This window comes from Aulostomus chinensis, chromosome 18 (genome assembly GCF_037954235.1).
Source record: "Aulostomus chinensis isolate RoL2024-O1b breed Wild chromosome 18, RoL_Achi_v1.0, whole genome shotgun sequence".
Classification (NCBI taxonomy): domain Eukaryota; kingdom Metazoa; phylum Chordata; class Actinopteri; order Syngnathiformes; family Aulostomidae; genus Aulostomus; species Aulostomus chinensis.
This window is the reverse complement of record NC_141337.1, coordinates 11,802,707-11,818,177: the sequence shown is the minus strand read 5'-3', so window position 1 is coordinate 11,818,177 and position 15,471 is coordinate 11,802,707. Positions and strand designations below refer to the sequence as shown.

The 15,471-nt window shown below is 43.5% G+C and overlaps 1 protein-coding gene across 7 annotated transcripts in view; it reads left to right on the top strand.

The window, feature by feature from the left end:
• Positions 1–15,471, top strand: part of grid2ipa (glutamate receptor, ionotropic, delta 2 (Grid2) interacting protein, a) — a 29,495-nt gene that overhangs the window by 12,087 nt on the left and 1,937 nt on the right. For 3 of the 7 annotated variants that reach the window (XM_086184973.1, XM_086184979.1, XM_086184978.1), the window contains 19 exons: positions 722–997; positions 2,134–2,219; positions 2,350–2,419; positions 2,498–2,791; positions 3,738–3,889; positions 4,116–4,277; positions 5,157–5,263; positions 5,384–5,531; positions 6,847–7,178; positions 7,893–10,247; positions 10,327–10,414; positions 11,277–11,366; positions 11,545–11,741; positions 11,830–11,985; positions 12,673–12,759; positions 12,842–12,971; positions 13,103–13,221; positions 13,306–13,470; positions 14,922–15,463. In XM_086184973.1, the coding sequence (XP_086041099.1) occupies positions 722–997; positions 2,134–2,219; positions 2,350–2,419; positions 2,498–2,791; positions 3,738–3,889; positions 4,116–4,277; positions 5,157–5,263; positions 5,384–5,531; positions 6,847–7,178; positions 7,893–10,247; positions 10,327–10,414; positions 11,277–11,366; positions 11,545–11,741; positions 11,830–11,985; positions 12,673–12,759; positions 12,842–12,971; positions 13,103–13,221; positions 13,306–13,470; positions 14,922–15,002 (5,095 nt within the window). In that variant the 3' untranslated portion in view covers positions 15,003–15,463. Of the gene's footprint in view, positions 1–721; positions 998–2,133; positions 2,220–2,349; positions 2,420–2,497; positions 2,792–3,737; positions 3,890–4,115; positions 4,278–5,156; positions 5,264–5,383; positions 5,532–6,846; positions 7,179–7,892; positions 10,248–10,326; positions 10,415–11,276; positions 11,367–11,544; positions 11,742–11,829; positions 11,986–12,672; positions 12,760–12,827; positions 12,972–13,102; positions 13,222–13,305; positions 13,471–14,921; positions 15,464–15,471 lie in introns of those variants that run through there. The other 4 variants (XM_086184974.1, XM_086184975.1, XM_086184976.1 and 1 more) reach the window with 4 other exon arrangements.

Below are 15,471 nucleotides of genomic sequence, written 5' to 3'. Positions count from 1 at the left end.
GGATTTTATTGTATTGACTCTGCATGTATGCAGCATATGGAGTAGGAACTACACTTCACCCAGAATGCATTAAATATCACACGCCGAAATCAAACAGTATGTGAGGGTGGGTTTTTTTCCTTTAAGAATGCAATAGAAGTTGATCATGGGAGGGGGAGATAACACCGGGGAGGGCGGTGGGGTGGGGGGGTGCTTTTCTCCCAGAGGTGGATCTGCTGCTTCTTCTTTTGCGCTTATTAGCTGTGAGCTGTCACAGATTCGGAACGCTCGTACGTGCAGCTGTTAATGTGACGGGAGCACACAAACAAAAGCTTTACTCATCTCTTTACCACACACATGCAAAACTACACACACACACACACCCCTCCTACCTGCCTAGGCCCTCCCATGAGGCGATATGGACTGAACTATTTTTGAACCAATTAAGTGGATCCTGCTGGTGGAACAATGCATATTTTCAAGATGTGGAGAGCAATGGACGCTTTGAGCAAAGAATTTGGGATTTTGCAGGGATTTTCTTGCTGAGCTGCTGCTTTGATGTGATTTTTTTTTCATTCTATTTGATATTGACTCAATGTTAATCTCAAGAAAACGTACAGCAAAGCCTACCTTTGATTGTGATCTCGCTCTTCTGTTAAACAGCAGACACGGGAGGAGAAGCTAAACTTGACGCTTAATTTAGTCATTCAGAGATTACCTTTGATTCCACCATGTTTGCCAGGATCTTCATTCCCAAGAAGCACCGGGAACGTTTTGACGAGGTGGTTTCCCAGAGTCTGATGAGCCGTCTCAAGGGGCGGAGCTTCAGTGACCCTAGCCGTAACCGCCTCCGCCGCAGCCGTAGCGAGGATCACCCTGAACATCTTCTGGTCTCCACCCGTGCTAGTTCAGTACCACGCACCCACGCTGAGGAAGGCGTGGCCCCCCCCACCCGAGGCATGCGCAAGACCACCTCACTGATAGCTGGCCACTCCAGCGGCACAACAACCAACTGCAGGTGTGTTTAAGTCAGCAGCTTCACCCAGTTATAACAGAATCCAACTGGTCAGTATTTTCTAGGATGGTTCATCAAAATAGCAATATTGCAGGAGGTTCAGGAACATAATTTAAGCATCAAAATATAATCTCGAATCAAACATTGTAATGCATTTCCATTCTGGCCTACACATCACATTCAACACGCAAGAAAATATCGTCATCTTGCTCAGATCTACACCAAAATCCTATTATTTCTGTTAGTTTCCAATAAAATCTATGGTGATCCCTTTAATACAATATTTCCATAAGGAGAGTAACCAAGTAAATCTCCTGTCACTCTACTCAAGAAGTTGAAGTTTCTTTTATCTGTAATTCTACTGTGTATTCACTCTCTGAAAAACTGTTTTTGTCATTGACACCTTTTAACACAAGTAGGCTTTACTACTTTAATGCTTTCAAACCGAATATCTTTTTTTTTATTATCATTATGCATCACAACGTTAAGAAGGATTTCTACTAAAACTGATGGATAAATTCAGACTGCATCTCCTGCTGCTGACGTGAGGTTCAAACAACATCGCACATAAACCGACTCTCAGATATCCAACTCATTACATTTTTAGCTTTAAAAAGACCCCGTTTCCATATTAAATGAGGTATATAAACAGCAGAAACACGTCAGCTGCTGCGACTGGTCCTCCTCTGTAAGCATGGAATTACATGAATTAAGGTGTGGGGGAGTCAAGTGAAAAATAGAACCTTCTAGTGGTAACATAAATCTACTCAGACAGCTGTGGCTGTTCTTCCGCTCTTCCCTTCTCTGTGTTGTTCCCTGTCTCCTCCTTTATCGCCTTCTCACATTCATCAGGGAATTTCAAAGCAAATAAAAAAAAAAACACACACACAAAAAGAAATTGTGGGAATATGTTCCATCAATAAACCACCAATGACTTCTAAGGTTTTAAATTATAGGTTGTATCGTTTATATTGTCTGGAATATCGTGGAATTCGGAGTTCTCCGATGAATATCTGCTGGAGGTCTACAGTTGGACTTCCCGATGATTGGAGGGGCTTTTCGAAGAAATGGCCGATGACTGCGCACTCCGTCATAGCTAAACTATCCAGCAATAATCTGAGCGTAATCTCTCTCTTCAGGACGGTGAGAGTATGCAAGGGCAACATGAGCTTTGGCTTCACTCTCAGAGGCCATGCTCCTGTCTGGATTGACTCTGTCATCCCTGGTAGGTTTCAAATTTGCAGATGTGTGAATGAGTTTTGTGTCCTTCTGATCTTCAGTAAGACTGAGAGATGAATAATCTCACAAGTCTGCATGTCAAATCAGGTACATTTCCTTCTCTTATTGCTCTGCAGGAAGCCCAGCAGACAAGGCCAGTCTAAAGCCAGGAGATCGTATCCTGTTTCTCAATGGACTTGACATGAGGTCGAACTTTCACATGCACCAACCATTTGGAAGAATCTACGCACAGAGTGTTATACCTGACTTTGTGTTTGCCTGTAGGACCTCCTCCCATGAGAAGGTGGTGTCCATGCTTCAGGGCAGTGGTGCCATGCCCACCCTGGTAGTGGAGGACGGTCCACCGACTTTCAGCCTGTCAGAACAGGATCTAGCAGGGAGCATTCCCACTGAACGAGCCCGATCGCCTGTGCTCAGCTCCCTGCAATGGGTAGCAGAGATCCTGCCTCCCAGTATCCGGGTACAGGGCCGTACCTTTGGACAACAGCTGGAGCATCTGCTGACCATTCAGGAGCGCTACACCATTTGCAAGGCTCTGGAGAACTTCTTCCAGCACAGGTGAGAGGACGATCGGGTGAGAAGGGGTGGGGTAGTGAGATAGAGTCGAAGGATGGAGGGGCTACTGAGAGGAATACATGATGACATTTAACTTTAAGTAGTGCGCATACTATTTAAAAAATATACCTTAGAAGACAAAAAGTCCCTTTTACAAAATTGGTATGAAAATATTCTATAATATTTTACCAACTCATTATAGTTAAAACTTTTTTACTCAACTTCAGGTCTGAACTACAAAAATGTCATTTAATTTCAGGAATTTAACAATTTAAATGCCAAATTGTCTACATTATGCAACTTTGATAATAATTAAAAACAAATAATGGAAACAATGATTTTCTGGTGATTAATGTCAATATTTGTATCGTCATAGTCTGGTGCGTGACAATAAAAAACACAACACTGAACAGCAGTAAACTCTTCTTGCTGTTCTTGTTAGTACATCATTTTTTTTAGTCCGAGGATTAAAAAAAGACAGTAACTGTGGGGGGGGGGGGGAATTCCCACTCACACCCCTCTTAAAACTGCAATGATGGATACTGCTGTTTTTACAAAATAAAACTACTGCCTTCAAAATAAGACTTTCTTTATTCTTGCAAGATTCCGCCATTGTTTCCTGTTAGACACTGTAAAATATTGTCCAACACGTTTATATTAACACAATGATTAAGCATTTTTGAATGTGTATATGCTGCGTGGTGGGCAGGTTTGAATTAAATTGAACAGAATGGCATCACATTTGATGCTCTGCTGATGATCACGTTGTCATGTATAACTGCTCAGATCATTTGAGCAGTTAGAACTCTGTGCTAACATCATCAGTAACCAAGCTACATGCTATGCTAACCTCCAAGCTCAACTTATCCCGTCATCCACTCATTCTTGTGACTTCTAATGGGACATCTCGGCAATGTCTGTCACCTTGCCTGTGTTTCCATGGCAACAGGAATGTTGACACTCTGATCGTGGATGTGTTCCCGGTGCTGGATACTCCAGCCAAACAAGTGATCTGGCAGTTTGTTTACCAGCTGCTGACATATGAAGAGCAGGAACATTGCCAAAGCAAGATCTCACGCTTTCTAGGATTCAAATCCCCAGGTGGGTGTACACGTTTGTCCTTTGTGAATGACTTGGGGTACGTGGGGCCTCCCAGGTTCACGAGCAGCTGGAGTTGGGGGAGGCCTTTATAACTGTCATGAGAATGTCATAGGTGTCTTCTTGAAAAGATTCACCCGTCACCAGTAAAGTGCAATCCCATCAGGTGCTTCAGCCCTTCATACACCTGTGCCTTCCTGTGCGTTGCCAATATGTGTGTTTGTTCCAGTTCCACCACCACCACCACCTCCTCCCCCTCCTCCAGAGCCCGAGGTTGCCCCTGAGCCCCATCGCCGTAGCAGCTCCATGAGGGTGACAGGGACCACGTACAGGAGCAGTGTGAGGGGACGTAGCTCTGATGACCTGGTCATTGGCACACACTTGGGCATGGGTAGAGAACCTGACTTCATTTTTTTTTATCATTTCCTCTGTAGTACTACCATCATCACTTCCTTTACTCTCACTGCCATCATCACTATTATTATCTGTAGTCCGTAGCAATCATCAATACAACTTGATTGTTTGGTTTGCTCATTTGTTACAAGCGTTAAACTTCTTTTACATGACCAGCCTGACTGACACATGTTCAGCCAGGATAACTATATTATTTTATGTATTTAAAAATAGATTGCTGCAGGGATGAAGTCTTTTTGAAGGCTAACCCAGAAGTTAGCATTGCCATGAGTTCCCTATTTGCCTATTTCTGATTCTGGATTTTTGGAAAAAAAAAAAAAAAAAAGCTCTGTGGTTAACAGAAGTTGATGAGATTTACACGTCTCAGGGTCATGAAGTACGAAGCTAATGTTGTGCTATCAATGAATTGTACCGTGAATGCTAGCTTCAAGCTTCTTCTTGTGTTTGGTGCGATGATTTTTAATAGTAAAAAAAAATAATAAAATAAAGATTTTGTTTATTAATCACTTTTAAATCACAACTTACAAACTGCCTCACAGACAATGAAGGTAAATAAAATCAAGGACATTTTTTCCTTTCAATTGTGGCTTTGTAAGAGTATTTTATGCAGTGGAGCGAGATTCTGAAATATCTTAAGCTTGTGTTAACCACAGATCTTATTTCAAATGATGACCCATAAACCCACTGATTTACAGATGAGGGAGCTGGACGTTCAACAATGCTAACTTAGCTCCTCATTCCTCCACCACTCTATAGTTTTGCATCATCCCACATGACCAAAATGGAATGGCCTGCGTTGTGGTGTCAGAACTTTAGTACAATGGGTTGTGTTATTTCAACACCTGGATTATAATAGGCCTCCGTGCAGACTCTGTACTGGAGACAGGGATGAGGTTGGCTCCTGGAGAAAGACAGTCAGGAGATGGTACCTCCCTACCTGAGACTCCCAACAACCTCACTAATGTACGTACCGGCCCACCTCCGTTGTAAAGAGTAGAATACACCAATATTTGCTGTGATTATGATAAGAGATGAGGGCAAGAAATCTTACTCTGGTCTCTCTGTACATTTCCATCATATAAGCTGTCAGCAGTGTATGCTGAGCTGGAGAACATGTACTCAGCCAAGAGATCCAAGTCCCTGAAGACTCGCCCTCCTCCTGCCCCTGAGAGTTTGCTGGATCTGGACCCTCCCTCACGCACAGCTTCCCCTACAATGCATGCTAACACAGGTAGCCTAAAGTATATATTTATACTGAACTCATAGCAACAAGAGTGAACTAATATATTGTATATTTCTTAGTTATTGCATGAATGAGTAAGTGTGTGTATTTTTACTCAAGTGGTATAAGATAAAAAGGGAAATTTACCGCAGTGCAACAATGATAAATCCCAAGGTAGGGAGCCCATTTCTGACTCAGTGCATGTCCCTGAGACTTTCATTGAAAATCAAAAGCAAAAGAGAGTCTTGAAACAAGCTTCTACCCTCATTCTTGGTTCAGTTTGGCTGTTATGAGTCGTCGAAATTTAATTAGTTTGATAAAGAACTGTGGAGGAAGGCAAAGCAAGGTCCAAGTCATCCCCCAAGAAAGACTGGCTCCCTTGGGATCGGAATGTAGAGTGAACTTTAGATAAGAAATTCTGGCATTTTTCAACCCGGCCATGATAGGAAATAATTGATCGGAAACAAAAGGATTTGAATTGTTTGGATGTCCAGCAAGGATACGATGACTGGCAACTGTGGAATGGCTGCTGTTGTCATTATTGAAAGGATAAATAATGTACAAACTTTGGCGGGAACAATGCAAGATTACTTTGCTGCTGTTTCACGTTTGCCAGACACAGTAAAGTGATAATTCCAGCAACTTTGGTCCCTACCAACCATTCCATTTTGAGACAAACAAATGGGGAACAAATGGGCCCGGGTCAAAAATAAAGTGAATTTCCCTTTAAGATGCGATGTGAGGTTAAAACCTGTCCCAGCGCATTCAATCGATGAAAGTTTTTTTTGTTTGTTTGTTTTTTTTAAACTGTATGACGCTGTTACTCTCATAAGGAGGATTTGGTGATGGTGGAAATGGAACAAGAAAACACACACACCCTCTGCATATATATATTTTTTCTTTTCTGGTTAGTTCCTTTTGGAGCCATGCTCAGAATTCCTTTTGTGCAGAATCTCCTCGAACCCATTTCTTGCGTACCTTCAACTACGATTCAAAACAGCAACATTTAGTTTGAGAAATGTAGTGACACTCTTTTGAGACTAAGGGGGGGGAGGGAGTGCATTTTGAGCAGATGCTCAAGACAGGAAACTGTGCGGATTTTTACTGTAGTGCCAAAAGCGGTACTGAACATACTGTAAAAGGTAAAGTCCTTGAATAGACATGTAAAAATGCAGAATGGCCCCTTTTTACTGAATTAATCAGCTCACCAGCGAGAGAAAGCTTTTTATGTATGTTTATTCATAGACCTACATACATTCATATCAGGCTTCACATGTAGTTGTAAATATATAACGTATGTGTATATGGTTCCTCCTTATATTAGGTAGCCGTAAAGGTCCCCCCCCTCCTACATCCTGGCCAGAACCCCTCCCTAGCCCTCCTCAAGCCCAATTCTACTCATCAGGGCTGACAAGTCAGACCAGCGGGGAGTCCAACCCCTACATCAGCCTGGACAGCCCCCCTCCATCTCCACCAGAGCCCCCAGCCTATGAAGCTAGTCCCACTGGCCTCCGCAGCAACAAACGCCGCTACACCTTCTCCAAACCGCCTCGGTCTGAAGACACAGATCGCTTTCTGGATGCACTGAGCGAACAGCTGGGGCAGAGAGTGGCCATAGTTGATGACTTCCTCACTCCCGAAAATGACTACGAGGAGGTAGAGTCATAGCTCATAAGCCTTGTCATCAAGAAGGAATTTAAAACAAATCAGCCGATAACCTCGGACTGACGTTGATAATAAGTTATCACTTTTGTATTATATGTCAACAATCACTTACTTACTTTTATTAACCTAAGGCCGTCAAGAAGCTCAGTTAAAGACAAACTATAGACAGTACACTCTGTCAACCCATTTGTGGCCATTTACATGATTTAAAAAGATGATTGGTTTGCACATCTATCCTGAAAGGTCTATGAATTGATATATCAACTATATTTTTATCATCAAACAGTTGAATACTGGAAACACAGTTACATTCATCCTTTTTCAGTCCAGTGTTACCTGAAGTGATTATTATTAACACAGCCCCAGACCAAAGATTTTTATCACCTACTGGTGTCGGACTAAAAAATGTTATTAGTTTGTTAAGATGCATGACAGAGAAATACAAACCCATTAAAATCAGAGTTTAAATATTCATCTTGCAAGCATCTGCTCAAAGCAAGCCACCTATGACCTTGCAATGACTGGAATGATTCTGAAAGTGTCAGGACAACAAACAAGTAGACGTGTGAATATTTTGTTAATTGAGTTCAACATTTTGTCCGTTTTGGCTTTCATCCCTTTTTCCGTGAGGCGATTTCATATAGTATACAATAAACACACTTCAACATGAATAGGCTAATGAAGTGTAATTGCTGTTAATGCCAGGATGTTGTGCAGATGGGCTTCCCAGATGAGGAGGATGAGGACAATGATGAAGACTTGGGAGTGGATGAAGAAGAAAATGGAGGATTTGTAGGCCCAGAACTCAGCAGCCCAAGTGATGTTCAGAGCAGCAGCGGAGAAGAGAATGCCTCCTCCCTCACCTATTCATCCTCCTCTGACCACATCCCTCCTCCGCCCATGACCCCTCCGCCACCACCGCCCATTCAGTTCAATGACCCGCCTCCTCCCCCTCCAGCACCTGCACAGACTCAGCAGCAACAGCTTAGCTACACACCTGAACACTCTCCAAGAACATATGTGCCAATCCGCCGGAAATCCGGACCACCTCCACCTCCCCCACCTCGCAGTAATCCACCACCTAAACGCCATTCCCTACATAAAGTGCTCCCCACTAGAGAGGACCTACAGGTCCATGCTACAATACAAGAGCTAAAAGCCTATCAAGAGCAAAAATCTTACCAGGAACGACCATCTTATGAAGAGCAACAAGCTTATAAAGAGAGGCAAGCGTATGAAGAACAGAAGGCCTATGAAGAACAACAACTGTTCCAAGAGCAGCAGGCCTACCAGGAACAACAGGCTTATCAGGAGAAGCTCTTCAAAGAGAGACAAGCCTATGAAGAACAGAAGGCTTACGAAGAGCAAAAAGCTTTTGAAGAACAACAAATGTACCAAGAGCAACAAAGCTACCAAGAGAGACAAGCGTATGAGCAGCGTCAAGCCTACCAGGAACAAAAAGCTTATGAACAGCGGCAGGCCTACAAGGAGCAAAAAGCATTTGAGGAGCTTCAAGCATTCCAGGAGCAAAAAGCATATGAGGAGCAAAAAGCCTTCGAGGAGCACCAGATGCAACAGATCTACCAGAGCCACCACTCGATGCCAGCCCAGCCCACACAGCAGAAATCCCACTCCCCACTGCCTCTCCAGCAACTGCACCAATCCTTACCTCCACTCCCTTCTCCGGACTCCACCTATCACCATGCTAACCACCCGCTCTACATGATGCGCCAAGTACAACAGCAACAAACCCAGCAGGGTCATCACCATCATCACCGACGTCAGTCACGTTCTGCCCCACCTCCCCACCAGCCCTCACCTCATCCGACCAGCAGCCAGCAGACTCAGTACGCGGAGGGCATCTACCAAGGCCATCAAGGCCTCAGACCTCAGCCCCATCATTCTTCAGCAGAGATGCTGCACCAGATACAACAGGCTCCAGCTCACCACTCCTCTGCTGAGATGCTTCACCAGTTGCAACAATCACAGGCCCAACATGCATCTGCTGAAATACTACAGCAGATGCAACAAGCCCAAGCCCACTACTCATCATCAGAAATGCTCCACCAAATGCACCAAACTAAGGCCCATCACTCTTCAACAGAACTTCTACACCAAGCCCACCAGATGCAGCAAATGCAGCCTCACCACTCCTCCACTGAACTCCTCCATCAGTCTCATCAGATGCATCGGGGACAGCCCCACCATTCGTCCACTGAGCTGCTCCATCAAATACACAAACCTCAGGCCCACCACTCCTCCTCAGAGCTGCTTCATCAAGCTCATCAGGTGCACCAACCAAAGCCCCATCATTCTTCCACTGAGCTTCTGCACCAATCCCAGCAGGAGCCTGCCTCCCTCCCTGTGCAGCTAAACCGGGAGAGCCACCCTCACCAGAGTCGCAGAAGTCTGAAAGGTCACCATCAGACCCAAGTGTCACCGCAAGGGAGACACCAAGAGCAGCAGACCCACCAAACTCATCACCCTCAGCCCACTAAACCCTCTCCGCAGAGACCCCATTCAATCCAGCAGACCCACCACCACTCCAGCACACCTCAGATCCACCATATCCACCATATAACCCCACAGCCTCCTCCACAGGACTACCAGCACCAGATTCATGTTATCCACCCTCCCCAGCAGCCCCACAGACCTCAGCCCCTTCTTTCAACCTTTCAGCCTCTCCAGCCACACCAGCCCACACTCTCCACGTTTCAGCCCCTGCCCCAGCACCACCAACCTCACCAGGTCCAAACTTCCACTCAAGCCACCCGTCCTCAGTCTCAACCCTCCCACCACCTGCTGCAGTCCCAACACCAGCCCCAAAGCCAGACCCATCACAAACAATCACATGCCCAAAGCCATCCCCAATCCCTCCCCCACTCTCTATCAGACCCTTCAGAACACCTGGAGCCCCCTCCACCACCACCACTGCCACCACCCTGCTCCCCTCCACCCCTGCCCAGGCCCACTCTCTCCAGGATGGACTCCAACCATATGAGTGTGAAGAGGTTGCGCTGGGAGCAGGTGGAAAACTCAGAAGGCACTATCTGGGGACAGGTGAGCTCAGCAACTCATGGGTAATTTCACATTATAGCCCTGAAATCATTATTCATTTCCTTTTGCATGTCTTTGGTAGTTGGGAGCAAATTCTGACTATGACAAGCTGCATGACATGGTGAAGTATCTGGATCTTGAGCTGCACTTTGGGACACAGAAGGGTTCTTGTGAGTAGACGCGGCAGCATGCACACCCGCAGTGCTTTAAATGCAAGCTAAAGACTATAAAGAAACCTTATTAATTCCTAGCTCTTGTGAACTTATTTTCTTAAATTTCTTGAATATTCTCTTGATGTTTACAGACTGTAATTGTGGGATGTACACCTTTACTGTTGCTGCACCCTTACACTTTGCCATTTAGAAAGCATTTCTCAACCAGAGGGTATTTGAGAAGCACGCACCTCCACCAAAGCAAACTCAGTCCAACCCAATGTAAAAAAAAAAATGTATTTTTCTTTTATGTTAAATTGAGTGTATTTCCTGTAACCACTTGGTGGCACTATGACCATGATTTAAATTCCAAACTGTAAATATCTTCTTAATGGGACTCTCAACAGATGTGTGAAGTCAGTCTCCTGTAGTGAAATATAAGAATTGTTCACCTAAACATGGTAACACCATTAAACAAAAGGTAACAGTCTTCACAGTGTCCTATCACCAACTTCTTAGGCATTTCTGATCAAATTTTGAGATTGATCTGGTTGACCCACCAAGAGGAGTATGTCAGTGTTCAAAAGAAATCATTTCTGTTGCCACTTGTTGGCACTATGACTAATCTACCCCAAAATCTTAAGGATTCTTGGTCCATTCTACACCCCTCCACCATTTTTGGTGGAAATCAGCCCCATTGTTGTTGCATAGCCCTGCTGACAAACAAACATTCAACACAGAAAACATGACGTCCCTGGCGGTAAATTCTGTCAAATTTACACAGCCTCTTTTATCATTTCACCCCTTTTCTGTGGTTCTGTCAATCATGTTTCATATTATTTCATTAATTTAACTTTCTACTGAAATAATCCAATTTTAGTGCCTGTTCCAGAGCCGTCACCACAGCTAGAAACTTTCAAGAAAAAAGATGTGATTGAAATTCTGTCCCACAAGAAGGCCTACAATGCCTGTAAGTGTTCTAATTTTCTCTTTCCTTTTAGTTTCCAAATGTAGACGTAGCTAAAAAGTCTAGATGAAGGATTTTAGGATGATAAAAGGAGGTGAGGGAAATGATGCGCTCCCTTTTTTCCTTAATATCCCAGAACTAAGCGTTTCAGTCTCTGCTTGGTCTATTTTTTAACCTGCAGCCATTCTGATAGCCCACCTGAAGCTGTCTCCTGGAGAGCTACGTCAGGTGTTGATGAACATGGCCACTGACAGGCTGGAGCCGGCACACATCAAACAGCTGCTGCTGTACGCTCCCGACGCAGAGGAGGTCAAAAAGTATGAAGAGTACAGAGAGGACCCAAGCAAGCTCAGTGAGCCGGACCAGTTTGTGCTGCAGGTACAATCCTGGCAGAGCGATGGCACATGGATTGCTTTTAATTGTCATATTTTGTATGTGGATCTTTATATACTCCTCTTTTCATTAGATGTTATCAGTACCAGAGTACAAGACCCGTATGGAGAGCCTCCTCTTCAAGTGTTCTCTACAGGAGAAGACAGAGGAGCTGAGAGGGGCGTACGACTGCATATACAAGGCCTCTTTGGAGTTGAAGACTAGCAAGAAGCTAGCTAAGATACTCGAGGTGCAGTACTGATCAGCATAAACAGATGCCCGCATGTTAAAATGCTATTTTCACAAATCTGTAAGCTTTTGATAAGATTAACATCAACATACCACCTACCACTTGAATTGTGAGACATGGTATTTGTTATCAGAGAGAAGGAACAGTAAAGCACCGTATGTTCACTTCCAACTGGTAATGGACATGCAGTCATCTAGATATTCTGGCTTTTTGGCTTTTCAATGCAGTAAAACTGTATAACAATGAAAAAGAATTGCAATTAGCAGGTGTGTGCTACCGCGCTACGTGCCTGTCACAGTAACATCTGACCACCACAATCTTTACTCTTCATCTTCGAGTCCCAGGAGATTTTTGTGTCAATACTGAAGAAATTCCTTCAAGGCCTCCAGAGCTTTTAGGTTCATGTAAGGCGATAGCTGCCTTGATTTTTGACCACCGAATCTTTGAATCATTTCAGTTCACCCTTTTGTCCAAGTTGATGCCTGCGCCAAATTATAAGAAATTTCCTCCAGAGATATTGCATTACCAAGAACAGAACTGATGGACGAATAACCAGAAAATGTCGTGCTTCTGTCCCAGAGCAGAGGGCAAAAATACTTATCTTTGAGAATATTGAGATTTAAGAATTTGTTGAAACTTTTGAAGACACACTGACAGGCTTGGGCTTGCTGCATTATCTTTCTATAGTTTGTACTGGCGATGGGGAACTATTTGAACAACAGCCAACCAAAAACCAATAAGACAACAGGCTTCAAGATCAACTTCCTTACAGAGGTAAGATGCGCCGCTCGAAATGAGAAACATGACAAAATGGTTGCTTAGTCGCTGGTTAATATCTCCAGTGTGTCCTCTTCAGCTAAGCTCAACTAAAACTGTGGATGGAAAGTCGACATTTCTGCATATTCTGGTCAAGTCATTATGCCATCACTTTCCTGATGTCTTGGATTTTTCCAAAGATCTAACCATGGTTCCTCTTGCAGCTAAAGGTAAACAGACATATTTGCCCTTTGACCCTTCACTGGCCCTGGCACATTAACGGTAATGTTTTTTGGGGGGGGGGGGGGTTTTGCTACTCATTAAACCTGCATGTCCTTCTATTTTCCATCAACATCTTCAGTAAATCAGAGGACTATCACCTCAGATCTGAATGACCTCCACGCAACTATCCAGGACATTCGCTCAGCCTGCCAGAAGATGCCTGCGACTGCCGAGGACCGTTTCGCTGTCGTCATGAGCGTATCCTTTTCAATTTTGTCCACAGAGAAATATACATGAAAAACTGAGATGATGAAATGTCCCTTAACTGAAGTCTGTGTGAAGAACTTTCTGGAAAACAGTCATCCAGCAATGCAGTCTCTGGAGTCTCTCCAGCAGAGAGCAATGGAAGAATTTACCAAAACTGCCTCTTACTTTGGAGAGGACAGCAAAGCCACCAACACGGAGGCCTTCTTTGGTATCTTTGCTGAATTTGTGAGCAAGTTTGAGGTGAGTAACTTGGGAGTGCCGATACTGATTATTTTACCAATTATTCAATTGATCAAGCACTAATTAATTCCCAGGTCAGATGACTGCGCAGCCATTTTGACATGAAACAGTACAGCTCAGGTATTACAGATCTCATTAACTGAGAATCTCTACTTGAATGAATGAGAACCCTCATTACTGCCACTCACAGCAGCTGTGTTTACCTCCTACTTCATATCGCCATGGCGGCTGTGAATGAGGCCTCTAAGGGAAACACCCGGCCGGGTGGCCGCTATGTTTTTTGTCCTCTCTCCTGTGTCTTACTATGATGCATCTCGTCTGCAACACAAACACTATAAAGCCATCTGCCACATGTAGCTTTGTTTTTACACACGCAAATGCTGTTTGCTAACTAGCTGCTAGCCCACATGAAGGACGGTCAACTCAGCTTCTCCAACCACAAAATAGGTTTCAAATCCACAAATTTATTGCTTGAAGCATCTCAGAGGCCTATTGTCATGAACTTGATTATTTTATTAATTTAAGCCGTAGTAACACCATTTATTATATGCTAGAGCAAATTTTAGCTTGTGGTGGGAGTGCCGATTCCAGTTTTTGGGCAAATTCTGTCATTTTCTTTGGCCCCTCTCTCAAAATCAAAAACTTCATGAAAACTTCTACTTCATGTCACATACCACAAGTGGTTGAGCTACAATCAGTGGTGCTAAATGAGCAGCACCCTTTGCATCCCCTCTTTTTTAGCAACATAGGTACCGGAGGTCCTTGAGGAATTGTTTCAGACCTAGATTTAGCCACTATTTTAGTCCAAAGTCACCTCATTGTATGCATTCTATCCTCTTTTTCTTTGCCGTCCCTCAAACTATTAAACATAATCACCTGAGAAAGCCTTCATTTTTCTTCAAATAGTTTGTGACACACAACTTCAAAGACTGTAGATAGTTTCATCATTGCAACTTTGTGTTCCTTTCTTTCGCTGTTTTGTTCCCAGCCGCCAGCGCGGCGTGTTTAGCGACGTGTACCGCCCGCCCGTGCTGAATTAAAGATGCAGGAAGTCGTCCGTGTTAATGATGACTCTACCACAGACAGCAGCAGATGCGCCTCTGAATGTTTTTCATGGAAAATCTGAATCTGTTTGAAGTTGTTTATTTAATTTTAAGAAATATGTGCAATGCAGTTTAATTTTTCATGAGCACAAATAGTTTTATGTGCCGCTGCAGATGGGGAGTAATTTGGAGGGCAGCAGCCTGAAAGCAGCAGTCCAGATCAACTCATTTAACCGATTTCTGTAATATGAGTCACTGGAAGTTGAAAATCATAAAAATGTCCTTGTCTGTAAATGGCGATGAGAGATCTAAAAGATGAATACCCATGATATCAATCGAGCATTACAGTTTTTAATTAAATTAAAATCAAAAATTTACCTTAAAAATACTTTTATTTATTTACCACAGAGAGCTCTCAGCGATCAACAGACAGCAGAAAACCCGAAGAGCCCCAGAAGTCCACGAATGGCGTCGCCACTGGCCTGGTAGCACAGACTGTAGCTCGTACAATATGTAAACAGGCTGTCTGTATGTATGCGCACACACACACACTCTCTCTCTCTCTCTCACACACACACACACACACACACACACACTCTCACACACACATGCAGACAACTCATCACACATGCAAAAAATTAGTTTTTATGCATTCATTCAATTTGGGTGAAGTATGGAAGATGGAAAAGTTTTTTGGGAATTTGAAGAAATCTTTGGCATCAAAGATGGATAATTAGCTTTATACCAGTGGTGTACTACACAAATCTTTGTCTGTCAAAAACTATAACTGCTAAGAAAACTAGTACATAAAACTCAACTTTTGTTTGGCTGTGAAAAGTGGTCTTTCTCTAAGTCTGAATTTAGGTCTCTGAATACCTCTGTTAGTTAACTATAATGAAATATTTGTAATATATCCATGAATAAGATGTAGATTTACAAATGAAGAGATGTTTAATTA